Source organism: Scomber scombrus, chromosome 14 (genome assembly GCF_963691925.1).
Source record: "Scomber scombrus chromosome 14, fScoSco1.1, whole genome shotgun sequence".
Lineage (NCBI taxonomy): Eukaryota > Metazoa > Chordata > Actinopteri > Scombriformes > Scombridae > Scomber > Scomber scombrus.
This window is the reverse complement of record NC_084983.1, coordinates 29820129-29842561: the sequence shown is the minus strand read 5'-3', so window position 1 is coordinate 29842561 and position 22433 is coordinate 29820129. Positions and strand designations below refer to the sequence as shown.

Sequence of the window (22433 nt, the reverse complement as noted above, 5' to 3'; positions counted from 1 at the left end):
GACTTGTCCATAATATAAACTGACTATTTATTAATAACTTTTATTCATTTAATTGAAATATTGCTTATCTTAGTAATAGTTTAACTCCCTGGCTGATGACATAATTCATGTTAAATCATTTTTGTTTTTATTTCTGTGACGGTGCAACAGCTGAGACAGCGTTCACAGCACGGGTCATTCTTCCTCTTTCTTTGTCTTTCTCAGGACCTTTAATTCCACTAACACTAAATAATAATCTGTGTTTCTGTTGATCTATTTCTGAGAGCGGGACCTCAGTCTGACAGCTCGTAAAGTTCTTATTCTTAGTCTTTAGTGCCATTTTCATGAATGGAGCTTCTCCACAACCTGCCGGTCGTCTGACCTTATTTGGTATTTTGGGGGTGTCATTCATGTTAATTTACTATTCTCGGGAACGCGCGTTCATTTAGAACAGGTCGGATTCATCATGTTTACGAAGGTCATTTACGACTGTTTCCTGGTGATACGAGTGTTTGGTGAATCAGACGTGGCACACTCGTAAATTCCACCTCACGAGAAAAGTACGACAGATTTAAGAAGAAAAATACGAACATATTCTTGCATCTGGCCCAATGAGTGAGAAAGCGCTTATACAGTAAACCAGATCACCGGGCCCAGGTGCCTCCAGTTACCACTTTGCCAGGCTGGCCCAACCCACTACCAACCAGCAACCCACTCCAGACCCCACTGGCAAACACCAGCTGGGGTCACCACGGATAATAATCTTAGAGCAAGATGTTTCCATGTTAGTGTTTCTCACACAGGCTAAAGGACAGTGCTCACTGATACCAAGGCTGGAAACACCAGAAGCTGTTATATTTTCATTCCTGTTGCACAAATGTAGGTCTATTGAGTTGATTTTGAGGAATCCTTCTAGTTAGGTCTAGTTGGCTCATTAATTATGTCAGATTCAGATTATTACACATTTCTTTAAACAATCTGAATCAGATGTCAACCAGTTAAGACTGAGGTCACCTAAGACCATCATCTGTTGTACTGTGTGAGTAAGTCTGTTAAGTTATTGATTGCACTGGAGAAGCTGAGGATGGTCTGTATACTCCCACAACGTTAATGGAGTTATTACTGGATAGGTTCATGTTAAGAGCAGTTCATTCAAAGGAGTCGGGTATACTGACAGTTTATAAGACAGTGACAGATGATTTAACATAAACAGCCACACCAACTCCTCTACCAACTCTGTCTATTCTGAACAGATTAAAGTTATGTATGGACATTTCTGAGGCATGTATACTGTCTTTAAGCCAGGTTCCTGTTAGAAACAGGATATCAGCATCAGTCTGTGATCTGAGAATGGTCAAGTGATCCAATTTAAATGGTTGCATATGCTTCTCATATTTAGATGCATCAGCCCCAAACCTTGTCTTGACTTGAAAACATGAGGATTGAAACAGTCATTGCTGGAGTCATCGTAGGGATAAGCAGAGTTAGTTATAGAGTTTGATTTTATACTTGTTTTGGAATTAGGTTTTATAGGTTTTAAATGTTCTGGTCTGCACTTGTTATAGGATTTAGACCGGTGTTGTTTATCAGGACCATTAGTGATAAGAACAGAGATACTGAAGACAGGAGCAGAGACTGAGAGTGGGAGATAGAGATTATTTTGGTTTCCACACCGTCAAGCAGCGAATGCTTTGCAGGAGCAAAGTGTGAGTTCAACGTTCATGGATAGTCATAGTTCATAGCAGTCGATCATGTTTAAACTGATCTGCTCTGTTATAGAAAGTGGAGAAATATCTAGTTTCATCAGTGACATCACAGTGTTCACCTGTACAACAGTCACATGTCAAAGAGTTCAGTGTTATAAGACACCAACATGGTCACTATATCAATATGTGTGTAACTTCATAGTCAAAGGCTGTCTGTCATGTTTGACTTCACCTCTGCTGCTGTTGATAAGCTCCGCCCATGGCTCTGCCTCCAAGCTGTGATTGGACAGCTGATTATTGTTCAGTGTGACAGGAACATCTTCATCTCAGAAAGACTCATCTTCCTCTCTCACAGAGCTTCTTACTCAGTGTTGGCAGGTGTTTGCTGCCCTCTGCAGGACAACACTGACATGTAACATCTCTGTGGCTTTATTTTCTTCTCTTTCACTTTATTTACTTCATCTTATTCAATTTAACAGACAACACATTGATATAATTACAATATTAATCCACCTGATCCCGACTCCTTTGTAACTCACCCTCATGTACCGGCTCATTCAGGCACAGCTTATACCAGTTTAATTTCATACCTTTTTATTTCTCTTTCTTCTTCTGCCTCCTCTCTTCTAAACAAACAAACAAACAAACAAACAAACAAACAAACAAACAAACAAACAAACAAACAAACAAACAAACAAGAAAACGGATATTTTCCTTTCTTCTCTCATAGATCAGGAGAACAATATGATCAATGATCACATTCACATCAGAAAATGATTGAAAGTTATTATCAGGATCTGTTTGGATCAGCTGGGAAATGGACAGAAGATTATTAAAAGAAGATACTAAACATTTGATGGATGACAGCGTTACACAGAAAGAGGAAGCTGATGCCACAACATCTGTGAAAACACATAAAGCACCAGGGCCAGTCTTTAAAAAGATGTTTGGATCAGCTTGTAGCTGCTCTAACAGAGTCTGTACAGAGTAAAAGCTGCTTGATGCTGTGTTCATCCATCTGAAGGTGAACTGGGATGTTTATATTTCCATCTTTAGTTATTGAGGTTGGCACAGATTGTTACTGAGCCATAGAACTCCTGCTGAACATCCTCACTTCCTTCTTCTTCTGTAGACTCATGACCAAGTCGCTGCCATCCTCTTTTCATCACTGCAGCAATATGAACTCATCAGTCACTCTGTTCTGACAGATTTATATTTAAACTGATGATTAATCCTTCATTTCTTTGGTTTTAACTTCATGCTTTTGTCTCTATTTTATTAGTATCAGGATGCAGCAGCAGAGAGCAGACTCTCCTGAACCCAGCTGTGTGTCCATCAAGAGTGACTGGTCTATGGGTAATCCTATTAAGTTTAAAGATGGACAACCTGCTGATGGAAGGTAAGAATTTAAAAGTGAAGTTTAGTATGTGAGTCTCCTGAGAAGAGGAATCAATATTTACTTATTTTTGCTTATTTAATCTTTATTTAAATCTTGAGCCCTCATTTTCAGTGGTGTGGAGAACATAGAGAACAGAGCAGCTGGAGATCATAGTTTTAAATTGGTCTCCATGGTAATGATGGTGTTGAGTTTGAGTGTCTGTTGTAAAGTATTCCAGGATGATGCAGCAGAGTAAATGAAAGCGGTTTATCAAATTCCCTGTTAGTCAGGGGAACGTTGAGCATTAAACAATCACTTGAACGTGTTGAATAGATACTGTGAGACCAATTTAATAAAGTGCTGATGCATGATGGCATGTTGCCTTTCAAGACTTTGTAAATAAAAATGAACCAGTGCATGTCTCGTCTCACAGGCAAAGGTGCCCATCCAACCTTTTCATATAAAGTGTAATGAAGGGTGGAGTAGCTGTCACCAGTAATGAATCTGAGAGCAGAGTGATACACTGAGTCCAGTGGTTTTAGAGTGAAGACAGAGGCATGTCTATAGATAATGTCACCATAATCTAGAACTGATAGAAAGACTGCTTGGATAAGTATATGGGGGCAAGGGGAAATTGGTTTTGTTCCAGTATACGTATCCTATTTTTTGTTTTAATTTACCTGTAACTGTGTTAATGTGAACTTCATATCTAGATATTTGTACTCTGTGACTCTTTCAATACTGTGTCCTGTTGGTGATATGTGAACCATCATCTGTGATGTTTCTCGATCTTGAAAATACCATGTGTTTGGTCTTATCTGCATTAATGACCAATATCAGGTTGAGAAGTGACCGTTGTAATATGTCAAAGGCTTGCTGGAGGATCTTAATTGCTGAGTGCGGGGTGTTGGAAGTGTAATACAGAACTGTGTCATCTGCGTAGAGATGGGATTTATACACTGTTATGGAGGATGTAATGTTATTACAATTAAAGCAGAGTGTTAATGGTAAAAAAACTGAGTGATAGTTTCCTAGAGTTACACATTGCTGTTGGTGAGATTGGTAGTTTTGAAACCATTTAAGAGAGTCGAAGTCAAATCCAACATCATTTAGTCTTTGTAGGGGCAGAGTATGATCAACAGTGTCAAATGCTTTAGTTAGGTCAACAAATAGAGAAGGACAGTATTTAACCTTGTCCATAGCACATATGATATTGTTTGTAACTGATGTAATTACAGTAGTGGTGCTATGTTTGGTTTGGAAACCAGACTGGTGAGGACTGGTGAGGAGCTGATTATTGACTAGAGATTATAGGACCTTTGCAAGACAGGGTAATTTGGAAATTGGTCGATAGTTATTGAGATTTGATTTGTCACCATTCTTATGAAGTGGGAATATGTGTGCACTTTTCCAGACTAGGGGTATGACTCCAGAGGAAGTTGAGAGATTAAACAGATATGTAATCCAGTAATCAGAGCAGCATTTACAGGAGTTCATTTAGTCATCATGACAGAACATCTTTAATAAGCTGATTGCAGATTTGAGTCATTAAATGTCCTTAAACGTGATGTTTTCTCCACAGAGTTCAGCAGCAGAGCTCAGAGGTTCCCAGTGATCAGTCTGCACAGCAGCAGCAAACACAGCTGGACTCCATATTTATGGTGTGTACATGTACAAACACACCTTTTACTATTAACTCCATCAACCACAGATGAAATACCAAAGTAACATTCAGGTCCTAACAGTGTCCATGCTGCTCTGTTTAGACCAGCAGGCCTTCAGACTGACACATGAATCACATGTTGTGTTCTACCAGTTTAAATGAAATGTTCACTTTATCTTTCTGTTCCAGCTGCTGGAGGAGAACATCGTCACTTTTGTGAAGAACGAGCTGAAGAGAGTCCAGAGGGGTCTGAGTCCAGATGACCCAGAATGCTTAGAGAGTCAGAGTGAGGATGAGGAGGTGTTGGACGGTGAGGAGGAAGAGCAGAGGAGGAGCAGCAGAGACGCATTTCTGAAGATCACACTGCACTTCCTGAGGAGAATGAAGCAGGAGGATCTGGCTGACTGTCTGCAGAGCAGTAAGAGGATTTTAACAGATTTTACATGATGGAGAGGAAATGGAGGCAACATGGGAGAGGTTTATATTTCAAACTCTGCTGTTAATATGCTGCACACATCTGCATCAGATCAGAGGCTGTTTGTCCTCCACTGATGAGCTGAATAAAACTGATGGAGGAGGAAAAACTACAAAGACACACTTACATGTTCATATTTCTAGACTTTCTGTAGGATCCACTCACTGATTTCATTTGTTGTTTGTTCATTCAGGAACTCCTGCTGCAAAGTGTCGACGTAAACTCAAGTCTAACCTGCAGGAGAAGTTCCAGTGTCTGTTTGAGGGGATCGCTAAAGCAGGAAACCCAACCCTTCTGAATCAGATCTACACACCGCTCTACATCACAGAGGGAGGGACTGCAGAGGTCAATGATGAACATGAGATCAGACAGATTGAAACAGCATCCAGGAAACCAGACAGACCAGAAACAACAATCAGACAAGAAGACATCTTTAAAGCCTCACCTGGAAGAGATGAACCAATCAGAACAGTGATGACAAAGGGAGTGGCTGGCATTGGGAAAACAGTCTTAACACAAAAGTTCACTCTGGACTGGGCTGAAGACAAAGCCAACCAGGACATACACTTCACATTTCCATTCACTTTCAGACAGCTGAATGTGCTGAAAGAGAAAAAGTACAGCTTGGTGGAACTTGTTCATCACTTCTTTACTGAAACCAAAGAAGCAGGAATCTGCAGGTTTGAAGGGTTCCAGGTTGTGTTCATCTTTGACGGTCTGGATGAGTGTCGACTTCCTCTGGACTTCCACAACAATGAGATCGTGACTGATGTTACAGAGTCCACCTCAGTGGATGTGCTGCTGACAAACCTCATCAGGGGGAAACTGCTTCCCTCTGCTCGCCTCTGGATAACCACACGACCTGCAGCAGCCAATCAGATCCCTCCTGAGTGTGTCGGCATGGTGACAGAGGTCAGAGGGTTCACTGACCCACAGAAGGAGGAGTACTTCAGGAAGAGATTCAGAGATGAGGAGCAGGCCAGCACCATCATCTCCCACATCAAGACCTCACGAAGCCTCCACATCATGTGCCACATCCCAGTCTTCTGCTGGATCACTGCTACAGTTCTGGAGGATGTGTTGAAAAGCAGTAAGATTGGAGAGCTGCCCAAGACCCTGACTGAGATGTACATCCACTTCCTGGTGCTTCAGTCCAAACTGAAGAACGTCAAGTATGATGGAGGAGCTGAGACAGATCCACACTGGAGTCCAGAGAGCAGGAAGATGATTGAGTCTCTGGGAAAACTGGCTTTTGAGCAGCTGCAGAAAGGCAACCTGATCTTCTATGAATCAGACCTGACAGAGTGTGGCATCGATATCAGAGCAGCCTCAGTGTGCTCAGGAGTGTTCACAGAGATCTTTAAAGAGGAGAGAGGGCTGTACCAGGACAAGGTGTTCTGCTTCGTCCATCTGAGCCTTCAGGAGTTTCTGGCTGCACTTCATGTCCATCTGACATTCATCAAGTCTGGAATCAATCTGCTGGCAGGAAAACAAACAACATCCAGGTGGTCTAAAATAGGAAAAGACAGATCAACACGTTTCTACCAGAGTGCTGTGGACGAGGCCTTAAAGAGTCCAAATGGACACCTGGACTTGTTCCTCCGCTTCTTCCTGGGTCTTTCACTGCAGACCAATCAGACTCTCCTACGAGGTCTGCTAACACAGACAAGAAGAAGCTCACAGACCAATCAGGAAACAGTCAAGTACATCAAGAAAAAGGTCAGTGAGAATCTGTCTGCAGAGAGAAGCATCAATCTGTTCCACTGTCTGAATGAACTGAATGATCGTTCTCTAGTGAAGGAGATCCAACAGTACCTGAGATCAGGAAGACTCTCCACAGATAAACTGTCTCCTGCTCAGTGGTCAGCTCTGTGCTTCATCTTACTGTCATCAGAAGAAGATCTGGACGTGTTTGACCTGAAGAAATACTCTGCTTCAGAGGAGGCTCTCCTGAGGCTGCTGCCAGTGGTCAAAGCCTCCAACAAAGCACTGTAGGTGCACACAGAACTATCCAGATTAATGTAGTCTAATCTTTGCTCAAGTAATATTTACAATTGTTTTCTTTTATTCTGCTGATTCTTCTCAAGACTGACTGACTGTAACCTCTCAGAGAGAAGCTGTGCAGCTCTGTCCTCAGTTCTCAGCTCCCAGTCCTCTAGTCTGAGAGATCTGGACCTGAGGAACAACAACCTGCAGGATTCAGGAGTGAAGCAGCTGTGTTCTGCACTGGAGAGTCCACACTGTACACTGGAAACTCTCCTACTGCCATCAGAAAAAGATCAGGATTTGTTTGACCTGAAGAAATACTCTGCTTCAGAGGCGGTTCTTCTGAGGCTGCTGCCAATGGTCAAAGCCTCCAAAAAAGCTCTGTAAGTACTCAGATAGTTGGTGTTATTTATTATTATTTAGATACTCTGCAGGCTTTTTTTGTTTTGTTTTTGTAATTTAAATAAGTAACCTATTGCTTTTGTTTTTTTTCTTTGTATCTCCAGGCTGACTGACTGTAACCTCTCAGAGAGAAGCTGTGCAGCTCTGTCCTCAGTTCTCAGCTCCCAGTCCTCTAGTCTGAGAGATCTGGACCTGAGTAACAACAACCTGCAGGATTCAGGAGTGAAGCAGCTTTCTGCTGGACTGGAGAATCCACACTGTACACTGGAAACTCTCAGGTCAGATCATGACACAGTTTATATTTGATATATTTTTCTAAACTATGAGGTCCAGCTTCTCTAATGTCAGGATTTCTGATTGACAAATGTTTTCCAACAAGGTTTTATTATTCACAGGAAAGAAAATGTTTTAATTTTCCAGTTTATCTTTCTTTGATCCAGGTTTATATACTTTATGGCACACATACATGATCACTGCCTGAGACAGAGAAACTGATCTTTGCTTTGATATCATGGGATTTAGATCATTACATGTCTGTTCATCATTGATTCTGTCATATTTAACTGTCATGTCTCCAATATGTTTAGAATAGAACGAGAAAGATTTAAAGTAATGTTGAGAAGATCATTTTTATCAGCATCACAAAGAGTCCAGAATCAGCTTTTTAACAGAGTTTATTTATTGTCTTGTTCATTATTGTATCTCCAGGCTGACTGACTGTAACCTCTCAGAGGGAAGCTGTGCAGCTCTGTCCTCAGTTCTCAGCTCCCAGTCCTCTAGTCTGAGAGATCTGGACCTGAGGAACAACAACCTGCAGGATTCAGGAGTGAAGCAGCTGTGTTCTGCACTGGAGAGTCCACACTGTACACTGGAAACTCTCCTACTGCCATCAGAAAAAGATCAGGATTTGTTTGACCTGAAGAAATACTCTGCTTCAGAGGCGGTTCTTCTGAGGCTGCTGCCAATGGTCAAAGCCTCCAACAAAGCTCTGTACGTACTCAGATAGTTGGCTTTATTAATTATTTAGATACTCTGCCATCCTTTTGTTTTATTTTAAAATGTTATTTATATTAGTAACCTGTTGCAGTTTTTCTTTCTTTACATTTCCAGCCTGAGTGGTTGTAACCTTTCAGAGAGAAGCTGTGCAGCTCTGTCCTCAGTTCTCAGCTCCCAGTCCTCTAGTCTGAGAGATCTGGACCTGAGGAACAACAACCTGCAGGATTCAGGAGTGAAGAATCTTTCTGCTGGACTGAAGAGTCCACACTGTACACTGGAAACTCTCAGGTCAGATCATGACACAGTTTATATTTGATATATTATTCTAAACCATGAGGTCCAGCTTCTCTAATGTCAGGATTTCTGATTGACAGATGTTTTCCAACAAGGTTTTATTATTCACAGGAAAGAAAATGTTTGAATTTTCCAGTTTATCTTTCCTTGATCCAGGTTTATATACTTTATGACACACAAACATGATCACTGCCTGAGACAGAGAAACTGATCTTTGCTTTGATATCATGGGATTTAGATCATTACATGTCTGTTCATCATTGATTCTGTCATATTTAACTGTCATGTCTCCAATATGTTTAGAATAGAACAAGAAAGATTTAAAGTAGTGCTGAGAAGATCATTTTTATCAGCATCACAAAGAGTCCAGAATCAGCTTTTTAACAGAGTTTATTTATTGTCTTGTTCATTATTGTATCTCCAGACTGACTGACTGTAACCTCTCAGAGGGAAGCTGTGCAGCTCTGTCCTCAGTTCTCAGCTCCCAGTCCTCTAGTCTGAGAGATCTGGACCTGAGTAACAACAACCTGCAGGATTCAGGAGTGAAGCAGCTTTCTGCTGGACTGGAGAGTCCACACTGTACACTGAAGACTCTCAGGTCAGATCATGTCACAGTTTATATTTGATATATTATTCTAAACTATGAGGTCCAGCTTCTCTAATGTCAGGATTTCTGATTGACAGATGTTTTCCAACAGGGTTTTATTATTCACAGGAAAGAAAATGTTTTAATTTTCCAGTTTATCTTTCTTTGATTCAGGTTTATATACTTTATGACACACATACATGATCACTGCCTGAGACAGAAAAACTGATCTTTGCTTTGATATCATGGGATTTAGATCATTACATGTCTGTTCATCATTGATTCTGTCATATTTAACTGTCATGTCTCCAATAAGTTTAGAATAGAACAAGAGAGATTTAAAGTAGTTAACAAGATCATTTTTATCAGCATCACAAAGAGTCCAAAATCAGCTTTTTAACAGAGTTTATTTATTGTCTTGTTCATTATTGTATCTCCAGACTGACTGACTGTAACCTCTCAGAGAGAAGCTGTGCAGCTCTGTCCTCAGTTCTCAGCTCCCAGTCCTCTAGTCTGAGAGATCTGGACCTGAGGAACAACAACCTGCATGATTCAGGAGTGAAGCAGCTGTGTTCTGCACTGGAGAGTCCACACTGTACACTGGAAACTCTCCTACTGCCATCAGAAAAAGATCTGGATGTGTTTGACCTGAAGAAATACTCTGCTTCAGAGGCGGTTCTTTTAAGGCTGCTGCCAATGGTCAAAGCCTCCAAAAAAGCTCTGTAAGTACTCAGATAGTTGGTGTCATTTATTATTTAGATACTCTCTCGTCTTTTTATAAAAACATTTTATTCAGGGATTAAAGTTCTCCGTCGCTACGACAGATTTCCGTCAATTGACTGCCAAAAGTCCAGATATGAGATCAATGCAGATCCGATAAGAATTACAAATGTATAATAATAATATAATGTGATACCTGATATTATTATCCCAACAAACACAAAAAGCAGACATGGTCGACCCGCGGGTCAATTTTTCCTGGTTAAACAGGGATGAGCAGAAATTTAAAAAATGGCTTGATTTTCTTTTCATATTTAGAATGATAAAAGATAAATTCACTGGCAAACAGAAGCAAAAAATTATCAGTTTTCTTATATTATGAGACTGGAAATTGTCATCAAGGCAAGAGAGCAATAAAGATCAATAAAAAAATTTAAAAACTCTCTGTGTCACTACAACAGTCTGATTTACCGTTTTGAGTTTTTATAATATTAATAACTATCTTCTAAAGCCCATAAGGTGCTAAAATAAAACACAAACTATTTATGAACATTAATGCCTCCGATCCCCACTGTGATCATACAGACTGCAGTATGGCTTATTATTGCCTGTAAGCTTTTCCATTTCATCTAGAAAAGAGCAGCAATGGTTAGTGGGTGAAATATAATCTTGTTCAGCAGTTCAATCAGGTGAGACTAGAGAATGAAGTAAAATAATGTTTATTATGCAGATGATATTAATGATTAGGTATTGTCTTTGGCACTTGGACTCTGCAGGGAGAATATTGGAATCGAAGAACGTAAGTCCTGAGCAGCAGCATGATAGATCCTCCCATTGAGTCCAGACACTGCTGGTGGTTGATGACTTCGATCAATCTTCTCGGGCCAAATCACAACAAGTCATCTTAAGGCTGAAACTGATCGGGCTGATGAAGTTGAAGTGTTGCTTTGAGGAATCTGAAGACTGGGTGGTGATGGGGAGGTGGTGGGTTGCGCAAAACAGCATCAAGAGAGCACCTGAGCAGAGAAGGAGAACCTTTAAATAGACAGCTGCAATATGATAGGCTGACAATGAAGGTGTGTCACTGTGCTATTGGTTAGACTTGAACAGGTGATGTGAACAGCTGATGTGTCAATTGATGCTCCAGAAATAACAGCAAGGAAAATATGAGCTTTGACAGAGATCAGTATGAGCTGTAAGAATGATCAGGATGACTAAAGAATGAGAAATAATACTATGACGTGAGCATACAAAGTGGTACAAGGTGGTCCTCCTGTCTGAACTTTCGCTAAGCTTCATAACAATTTGCTGTTTCCACTTTCTTTTATGTTAAATCCTAGGAAGCGACCCTAAAAGCGTTTCTATGAAAAGGTAGATGGTGAACAACTTATGACTTGGCTGGAAAAAAGAAATTCAGTCAGAAGATTTTTTTTTGCTTTAATCCCTGTTTTTAATTTTATTTAAATAAATAACCTATTGCCGGTTTTTCTTTCTTATATCTTCAGGCTGACTGACTATAACCTCTCAGAGAGAAGCTGTGCAGCTCTGTCCTCAGTTCTCAGCTCCCAGTCCTCTAGTCTGAGAGATCTGGACCTGAGTAACAACAACCTGCAGGATTCAGGAGTGAAGCAGCTTTTTGCTGGACTGGAGAGTCCACACTGTACACTGGAAACTCTCAGGTCAGATCATGACACAGTTTATATTTGATATATTATTCTAAACTATGAGGTCCAGCTTCTCTAATGTCAGGATTTCTGATTGACAGATGTTTTCCAACAGGGTTTTATTATTCACAGGAAAGAAAATGTTTTAATTTCCCAGTTTATCTTTCCTTGATCCAGGTTTATATACTTTATGACACACATACATGATCACTGCCTGAGACAGAGAAACTGATCTTTGCTTTGATATCATGGGATTTAGATCATTACATGTCTGTTCATCATTGATTCTGTCATATTTAACTGTCATGTCTCCAATATGTTTAGAATAGAACAACAAAGATTTAAAGTAGTTAACAAGATCATTTTTATCAGCATCACAAAGAGTCCAGAATCAGCTTTTTAACAGAGTTTATTTATTGTCTTGTTCATTATTGTATCTACAGACTGACTGGCTGTAACCTCTCAGAGGGAAGCTGTGCAGCTCTGTCCTCAGTTCTCAGCTCCCAGTCCTCTAGTCTGAGAGATCTGGACCTGAGTAACAACAAACTGCAGGATTCAGGAGTGAAGCAGCTTTCTGCTGGACTGGAGAGTCCACACTGTACACTGAAGACTCTCAGGTCAGATCATGACACAGTTTATATTTGATATATTATTCTAAACTATGAGGTCCAGCTTCTCTAATGTCAGGATTTCTGATTGACAGATGTTTTCCAACAGGGTTTTATTATTCACAGGAAAGAAAATGTTTGAATTTTCCAGTTTATATTTCTTTGATCCAGGTTTATATACTTTATGACACACATACATGATCACTGCCTGAGACAGAGAAACTGATCTTTGCTTTGATATCATGGGATTTAGATCATTACATGTCTGTTCATCATTGATTCTGTCATATTTAACTGTCATGTCTCCAATATGTTTAGAATAGAACAACAAATATTTAAAGTAGTTAACAAGATCATTTTTATCAGCATCACAAAGAGTCCAGAATCAGCTTTTTAACAGAGTTTATTTATTGTCTTGTTCATTATTGTATCTCCAGACTGGCTGACTGTAAACTCTCAGAGAGAAGCTGTGCAGCTCTGTCCTCAGTTCTCAGCTCCCAGTCCTCTAGTCTGAGAGATCTGGACCTGAGTAACAACAACCTGCAGGATTCAGGAGTGAAGCAGCTTTCTGCTGGACTGGAGAGTCCACACTGTACACTGAAGACTCTCAGGTTACTTTTTCTGATTATGTATATAAAGTCATATTTTTAGTTTTCCCTGGTTTTCCAGGTTACATGAAGAGTAAAGTACAGTAAAGTATTTTCTGTATCTTTTGAGCTGATTTGTTGTAATATCAGGTATACAGTAAATTTCTTTCACAGCAACATGTGAGTCAGAATATATGTTTCTGTCATTTAATCTTCAATGAAGACTCAATGTGCATATGTTACAGGCCTCAGCATGAGTTACCTATAAGCAGAAGATATGTCCTGTGTTGTACAGGAAAAGTACAGACAAGAGCCATCAGTTGTGTTACTTCAGCAGGTTGTCCTCTCTTTGAGGGACGGAAGCCTGGCGCAGCTTACTACAACTAGCGCTCATTTTTGGTGATACTTCCTCTTGTGGTGGAGTTGGGGAAACGCACCTTGCTAAAACCCATTCAGAAAACACATTTAAATCGGGCCTTCACAGAGAATTACACAATAATTCAAACAACATAACAATTGTGACCATACATTTGTAGGTGTCACACATAGCGTAACATAAAATATCAGTACATTTCTATTAAATCTTCTTACTGTCTTTAGAAATGTTGTCAAACAAAATGTAACTTTTTAGGGACCGAGCCGAAAGGCAAGGACCCTCCTGTTGTCCTCGAGTCAAGGAAGGAAGGGAGGAAGAAGGAAGGAAGGGAGGGAGGAAGGAAGGAAGGAAAAGAGGGAGGAATGAAGGAAGGGAGGAAGAAGGAAGGACGGTGCTTTCTCTCCTTCTACTAACCTAAAATGTATCTGCATGACACCAACATACAGCAGGGGGCGCTGAGTTTGAACATAAAGGCTTGAAGGACAAAATCCTGTTCATTGAGTTGAGAATGTTTTAAAGCTCATTAGATGAACTGTTGTGTGTGTTCAGTCTGTCAGGATGTCTGATCACAGAGGAAGGCTGTGCTTCTCTGGCCTCAGCTCTGAACTCCAACCCCTCCCATCTGAGAGAGCTGGACCTGAGCTACAATCATCCAGGAGACTCAGGAGAGAAGCTTCTGTCTGCTGGACTGAAGGATCCACACTGGAGACTGGACACTCTCAGGTATGGACAGACAGATGGACACTCTCAGGTATGGACAGACAGGTGGACACTCAGGTATGGACAGACAGGTGGACACTCTCAGGTATGGACAGACAGGTGGACACTCTTAGGTATGGACAGACAGATGGACACTCTCAGGTATGGACAGACAGGTGGACACTCAGGTATGGACAGACAGGTGGACACTCTCAGGTATGGACAGACAGGTGGACACTCAGGTACGGACAGGCAGGTGGACACTCTCAGGTATGGAAAGACAGGTGGACACTCTCAGGTATGGACAGACAGATGGACACTCAGGTATGGACAGGTGGACACTCACAGGTATGGACAGACAGGTGGACACTCTCAGGTATGGACAGGTGGACACTCACAGGTATGGACAGACAGGTGGACACTCTCAGGTATGGACAGACAGATGGACACTCTCAGGTATGGACAGACAGATGGACACTCTCAGGTATGGACAGATGGACACTCTCAGGTATGGACAGACAGGTGGACACTCTCAGGTATGGACAGATGGACACTCTCAGGTATGGACAGACAGATGGAAACTCTCAGGTATGGACAGATGGACACTCTCAGGTATGGGCAGACAGATGGACACTCTCAGGTATGGACAGACAGGTGGACACTCTCAGGTATGGACAGACAGATGGACACTCTCAGGTATGGACAGATGGACACTCTCAGGTATGGACAGACAGGTGGACACTCTCAGGTATGGACAGATGGACACTCTCAGGTATGGACAGACAGATGGAAACTCTCAGGTATGGACAGATGGACACTCTCAGGTATGGGCAGACAGATGGACACTCTCAGGTATGGACAGACAGGTGGACACTCTCAGGTATGGACAGACAGGTGGAAACTCTCAGGTATGGACAGATGGACACTCTCAGGTATGGACAGACAGGTGGACACACTCAGGTATGGACAGACAGGTGGACACTCTCAGGTATGGACAGACAGGTGGACACTCAGGTATGGACAGACAGATGGACACTCTCAGGTATGGACAGACAGGTGGACACTCAGGTATGGACAGACAGATAGACACTCTCAGGTATGGACAGATGGACACTCTCAGGTATGGACAGACAGGTGGACACTCTCAGGTATGGACAGACAGGTGGACACTCTCAGGTATGGACAGATGGACACTCTCAGGTATGGACAGACAGGTGGACACTCTCAGGTATGGACAGACAGGTGGACACTCTCAGGTATGGACAGACAGGTGGACACTCTCAGGTATGGACAGATGGACACTCTGACTAACTGAGGGACTCTGGTTCATGTTTAATGGTGGATATGAGTGAAGGTGTATGAAGCTGATTGTGTCTTTGTCTCTTCCTCCAGGATGGACCATGGTGGACTGCAGACACTGAAACCTGGTCTGAGGAAGTGTGAGTGTGTTTTCAATTTGATTCATGAGAACTTTGAGAAACCAAAAGTAGTAAATAAATCAACAGATGATAAACTGCAGCTGTATTGTGTCTCGTTCTCTCCATCAGATGCCTGTGAACTGGAACTGGATCCAAACACAATGCACAGAAAACTCAAACTGTCTGATAACAACAGGAAGGTGACATATGTAGAGAAGCATCAGTCATATCCTGATCATCCAGACAGATTTGACTACTGGCCTCAGCTGCTGTGTAGAAATGATCTGACTGGTCGCTGTTACTGGGAGGTCGAGAGGAGAGGATATGTTGATATATCAGTGAGTTACAGAGGAATCAGGAGGAGAGGAGAAAGTACTGACTGTAGGTTTGGAATGAATGATCAGTCCTGGAGTCTGAGATGCTCTGATCGTGGTTACTCTGTCTGTCACAATATGAGAGAAACATCCATCTCCTCCTCCTCCTCCTCCTCCTCCTCCTCTGTCTCTAACAGAGTAGCAGTGTATGTGGACTGTCCTGCTGGCACTCTGTCCTTCTACAGAGTCTCCTCTGACTCACTGATCCACCTCCACACCTTCAACACCACATTCACTGAACCTCTGTGTGCTGGATTTACAGTCTACTGGTCCAGGTCTGGTTCTGATTCAGTGTCTCTGTGTCCTCTGTAGGAGGGAGAGTCTCTCTGTGTCCTCTGTAGGAGGGAGAGTCTCTCTGTGTCCTCTGTAGGAGGGAGAGTCTCTCTGTGTCTCTGTAGGAGGGAGAGTCTCTCTGTGTCTCTGTAGGAGGGAGAGTCTCTCTGTGTCTCTGTAGGAGGGAGAGTCTCTCTGTGTCTCTGTAGGAGGGAGAGTCTCTCTGTGTCTCTGTAGGAGGGAGAGTCTCTCAGACAGAAACTCTGCTGACTGAAGATCAGCTGCTGAAATCAAACATCACACACACTCTGCACTGTGAAGCAGATCTGTCTCAGACTCAAACACTCAGTTATTTTTCCTTCTACATGATTCATTGATTAGTCTCAGTTGACTCTGCTGTTGTTACTGTCAAGATCCAATGAGCAGCATGCAGCTCTATTCATGTTTCAATCTAATAACATCTGTCCAGCTGTGGAAGCCCACAGTGTTTTTGTGCTTCTCACATGGATTTGATCTCAGCATCATCAAGAAAAGCTTTTAAATACAACACATTTACATCCTGGCTGTCTGATGTAATTCTCCCTTAGAGGCTAACCCTAACCCTTACCTCTTTGGACCACATTTGATTTTTCTCTTTTATTATTTACTTATTTTTAATGCATATATTTTTCCTTTGAGGTTGGCATCTTGTACATTTTTCTCCCTGTTATATTTGTTACTTATTATTTAGTTTGACTTTATTTTATCTATGTATTCATTTATTCATGTTTGGTACATTTTCTTTCTTTTCTCCTTTTTTTTGGGGGGGGGGGGTCTCTGTTCTAACACCACGAGTGGGAACAATATAAAACTACTGGAACATATATCTGTACATTATACTGGTCATCTGTACTTTACTGGTTTCCAATAAAGAAAAACAATAAAATACATTTATGAGGAAGTGAATCCTCAGTGAAATGAAAATGAATCCTGTGTCTGTGTTTCCTGCTTATTTATCTCTAATGGAGCCAAATATGTCATAAAATCAGTATTTTGACATCATCACATCTTTTCTCTTCCTGGAAAATAGTTTCACATGTTTGATCATAATGTGTCAGAGGCATTTACAAAAGTTCAGCCAATCAGATGTGACTTTGTGTGAGTATCCACACTGGACATATAAAAGCACACTTCACTGTGTGTGGGTCAGAGCAGCTAACAGAGCAACATGGAGAGAGATTAGAAGAGATATGTGTTTTATATCAGAGGATCAAACTTTGTTTCCATGTTCAGAACAAAGAGTCTGAGCTCTGATTCATTTAAAACATCTGTTATCTTAAATCTATATTATCTTATCATCTATATTATTATCTATGTCATTATTAGTGCCACGATTGCTAAGCTCCGAGGCATCTATTAATCTTCGCCATACTTATTCTTCTGCCAAATTGCGATGCGTAACTCCTCCCGCAGCTTTGAGAAAACCCCGACAATATATACATCAAAACGTGCAGCTCGATCGGGAAAGAGGTGCTATGACTTTTGGTGTTGAAATTCAAATTTTTCCCAAAGTTATTCCCCAAAAAACGGGGAAATTCTCCATTGAAAATGAATGGGAATATTTTGAAAAACCCACAAAATTTCACCTTTTTTCAGAGTCACCTAGCTCTCTCATACCTGCACGTAGAAATGTGATACAAACTTTAAAACGGAGGAAAACTTGTGCTCTCTCCAAAACACCAAACATGTGGGTTTTTTTTACATAACATGTAAACTTTTCAAACTATGAGCAGTCAAACGAGGAGTGGAAATCACTTTTTCTTCAAAGTTAGAGTGGAAGCGTCAGTTAGCTTGAGTGTGAGAAGCAGTAAAAAATAACCTTCATTTTTATCTTTAACTCGAGCTCACGGCCAAACCGTGAAAAGGAGACAAATAATTTTTTGTCAAAATATAGACAGAGGTGTTGGGATTCATAAAATGTGACGTTGACACATAGTTTATATATATTACCTAACTGGCTAAGTAACTGGCTTCGTCTGCCTTTGCTTCCCTCCTTCCAGATTTCCTAGATGGTCTGGTCCCTCCCTCCTCATCAAGGGATTGAGGTCACCTGTTGGGAGCCTTTATAAACTGGGTGATTTCAGGATGAGTTTCTCTTGAAAGGGACACTCTGATTATGATCTATCGAGCTATGATAAGGTCCACTTCAGACTATGGGTGTGTGATTTATGGATCAGCTGCTAAGTCTGCTCTGTGTAAATTAGACCTGGTTCAGGCTAAGGCCGTAAGAATCTCGACTCCTGTTCCTGCTTTACTTGTTGAAATGTTGAGTTACCTTTGAGAATCAGGAGATGCAGACTGGGGCTCCACTACTGGATTCAATGAAGTGGTTTAAAACATAGCTCTTGTTTAGAATTGAGATATCTCTACTTGTTAAATCGTACGCTATGTGTTAGCTCAGTCCGTGTGTTCGTTAAATGAAAGAATAGGAGAAGATGAGCGGTCTCACAGGCTATTTTATTTAGCAGTAAATGAATAAAACATACAGAGCTCTGGGTCGATATCTTCCTATCCCTGATGAACAACAGTGTGTGTCAGTTCATGAAGTCTGACTCTATGCTTTCCCTGACCCATTTATACACAAATACAGAATGTTTATGCAATGTGTGAGGTGTTGTCTCCTCCGGATTGGCTGTTGATCTGACTCCATCCTCCATCTTCTCACAGTCCAGGATATGTGACCTTCCTGTGACCTCCTTAAACAGGCGTAATAGTGACTTCCATGTGACCCCCTTCTTCTGAAACTACACAATCACAGACATCCTGTGGGGGTTTTTAAGGGTTAGTTCTGCATCGTTTAACACAGGATGGTCAGGGCTCTGACTGAATGTTTGACCCCAATCTCCTGTTAATAATAAACCTTTAACCTATACAAGTGGGACGTGTCAACGCTGGTTTCCTTCTTCATCCACACATCAAGAATCTACCTATTTAATTACACTTCAGGGTACTCTGTCTTCCAGCTGGGATGCATTCTTATTACACAACAAGCTTACTGCTTTCAAATTGTTACACATAGGACCACATATTTATATGAAACAAACAATAAAGTAATTAATCCCCTTATCTGATATTTTAGCAGTGGCCAATTCATAGCATATATCTACACTCTGCAGTAAAGTACCTTTTGGAGGAGTCTTGAGAGTTTGTAGATAAAGAAAGAAAGAGTCACATTTCCTTCATCACATAAAAAAGCAGTAAGCACTGAGCTGGAGCAAGATAAAGTGAGGAGGTCTGTTTGGTCTCCTGTTCCTTTCTGGTTTCTTCCTGAGGTTCATCTATATCTGCTAGAAATGGGTAAAATATCTCATGTAATGTTGTGATCAAATATTTAAACCAATTTAATTAATATATACAAATCTTTACAGGTGGTTGTAAGGACCCAGTGTCTGGGAAGACTGGGTTAGGGGTGTATGTGGTTAATAATAAATTAAAACAGTGTCTGCATATCAGAACATTTGTCTGTTTTCTCTGCTGAGCTACTGGCAGTTCTATGGGCATTAGATTGTTTTGGTGGCTCTGAAGGATCGGACATGAAGGACCTGACCTGAAATTGGGTTTTAGTGCTGTTTATGTATATGACATTGTGGGTACCTGGGCACTCAGGAGTTGAAGAGAATGATATTTCAGATAAATTGGCAAAGGAATCTCTATGAAGGGACACCATTGATTTGAATGTTCCACTGGGAATAAGTGAATGCTTTAGTATTTTAAAAGAAAAACTGGAACATCAGCGTCAGGAAGACTGGACTGAGGAGCAGAGGGGAGGCATTATTTCTCTCTGCTGCCCTCAGTAAAAAGCAAGAGGTGGAGGATTAAATCCGGATGAAGAGATGATGTTGTCGTAACCAGACTGTGTCATCTCTGTCAAGTTTCTGTTTGCTTTTGCACATTTCATGTTTATGTCTTGTCTTTCCTGTTTTTATTTTGAAATCACTAGCCCTCTGTCTCTGTTCTAGATTTACTTCCTGCACGCCCTTCCCCCGTCCTCTCACACCTGCTCCCTGATTGTTCTCCCCACCTGTTTCCCATCTTCCCTCATTACCTCTTGTACTTTACCTTGTGTGTCTCACAGTCTTGTTGCCAGTTCGTTGTACCTCACAGTCCTCGTCCCAGCTCTTATTATAGACCAAGCCATAGCCTGTTTCAAGCCATAGCCTGTTTTCGTGTTTTGACCCTGCTTGCCCCTTTGACCTGCCTTTTGCCTCTCGATTTGGAAACTTCTGCCTACCTGACTGCCTGCCCGTGTACCTAAACCTGCCTTTCTTGCCTGAACCTGCTGTGTTGAGCATTTGTGTCCTCCCGTTCTACGCTCTTAGTTCATGACAGAACGAACTGGCCATGACCGACACAGCCGACACAGATCTGGTTTGTAATGCCATTGGAGCTCAGGGCCAGAAGCTAGCTCAGCAGGAGCAACTGCTTACTACCCTGTGCTCGAGTCTGAGAGACCTGGCCACACGGCAGGACTCAATGATGCAATCTCTGGGCGGGCAAGTTAATTTGCTTCTGGAGAGATTGGACAACGCAGCCCTCCCTGTAGCTGCGCCAAATGTTGGGCCGGAACCACCGCCCATCCTGGCTGCTGCCGCACCATGTCCCCAGTTGTCTCGGCCTCAGAGATTCTCAGGAGACTCAGGTGATGTCAAGCCATTTCTCACACAGTGTGAACTCCATTTTGAACTGCAGGCTGCAGCCTTTCCTACTGAGCGCTCCAAGATCGCTTTCATCATCTCCCACCTGTCTGGACGCACTGAAGCCTGGGCTACTGCTGAATGGAGCCGCCGTGCCATGTCATGTGCCTCACTCCCGGACTTCACCAGGGCGCTGACACAGATCTTTCAACACACTTCACCGGGCCGAGAGGCTGCCCGAGCAATCATCAAACTGAGGCAAGGCAAACGTAAGGTCACAGATTATGCCATAGATTTCCGTACTCTTGCTGCTGAGAGTGAATGGAATGCTGCTGCGTTAGCCGATGCATTTTTTTCAGGGGCTGTCCGGAAACATTAAGGATCATCTGGTCTCCATGGACTTACCAGAGGATTTGGATTCGCTCATCGCCGTCGCCATCAAGATCGACAAGAGGCTCACGGAACGAGATCAGGACCGGGGTCGCCTTCCTGTGCGCGCTCCGCCTCACCAGAGTGGGAGAGGTGCTTCGTCTGATCGGCCTAATCGACTTCGCCCACTTTCCACATCCTGGGCTCCCCCAGCCGACACCATGGAGGAACCCATGCAGCTGGGTAACACCCGTCTCCCCCATGAGGAGCGCCTTCGCCGGCAGAGGGACGGGCGCTGCTTTTACTGCGGTCTCCTGGGACATCAGGTCGCAGACTGCCATATCAAGACCTCCAAGTATGGACTCAAGACTGCTATAAGGGTGAGCCAGAACACTGTTATTCATAACCCTGCTCACTATGAAGTTAAAGTTAGTTTTCACTCGAACACTGCTTCCATGGTGGTGCCAATTTTCATAGACTCTGGCTCTGATGCTAACCTCATGAACCTCTCTCTCGTCAGGAGTCTGGGTCTGAGCCAGCTCCGGTTACAACGTCCCCTCGAGGTGAAAGCGGTTGATGGCAATCGTCTGGGCCGAATTACCCACCGCACTCAATCAGTAACAGTCACGTTTCCTGATAGTCATACTGAGAGTATTAGTTTTCATGTTTTTCCCGCCATGTCCCATTTGTCCCATCCTCGGGCACCCCTGGTTAACCAGACATAATCCCAATTTTGATTGGGTAAAAGGGCCAAGTTTTGTCATGGGGCCAGGGCTGTTACCAATCATGTTTTGTTCCTCAGCCAGCGTTGACTCACCAAGACCCGGATCTTTATGGGGTACCTGCTTGTTACCACGACTTAGCTTTAGTTTTCAGTAAAGCGAGGGCGAAATCTCTTCCTCCTCACCGCCCTTATGACTGCGGTATTGACTTGTTGCAAGGAGCTACTCCGCCTAGGGGTAGGCTGTTCTCTCTCTCCTCCCCAGAACGTCAAGCTATGGAGGAGTACATCCAGGACTCGCTTACGGCAGGGATTATCCGTCCTTCTTCTTCACCGGCGGGAGCAGGATTTTTCTTTGTGGGGAAGAAAGATAAATCCCTGCGCCCCTGCATAGACTATCGGGGCCTCAATGACATAACAATTAAAAACAGGTACCCTCTCCCGCTCATCTCCACAGCCTTTGAACTCCTTGAGGGAGCCAAGGTA

At 42.3% G+C, this 22433-nt stretch overlaps 1 protein-coding gene across 1 annotated transcript in view; it reads left to right on the top strand.

Moving 5' to 3' along the window:
* Positions 1-22433, top strand: part of LOC133993699 (NLR family CARD domain-containing protein 3-like) — a 79532-nt gene that overhangs the window by 10320 nt on the left and 46779 nt on the right. Inside the window, exon 5 of the mRNA XM_062432714.1 lies at positions 2959-3084. Within this exon, the coding sequence (XP_062288698.1) occupies positions 2959-3084 (126 nt within the window). The remainder of the gene's footprint in view (positions 1-2958; positions 3085-22433) is intronic.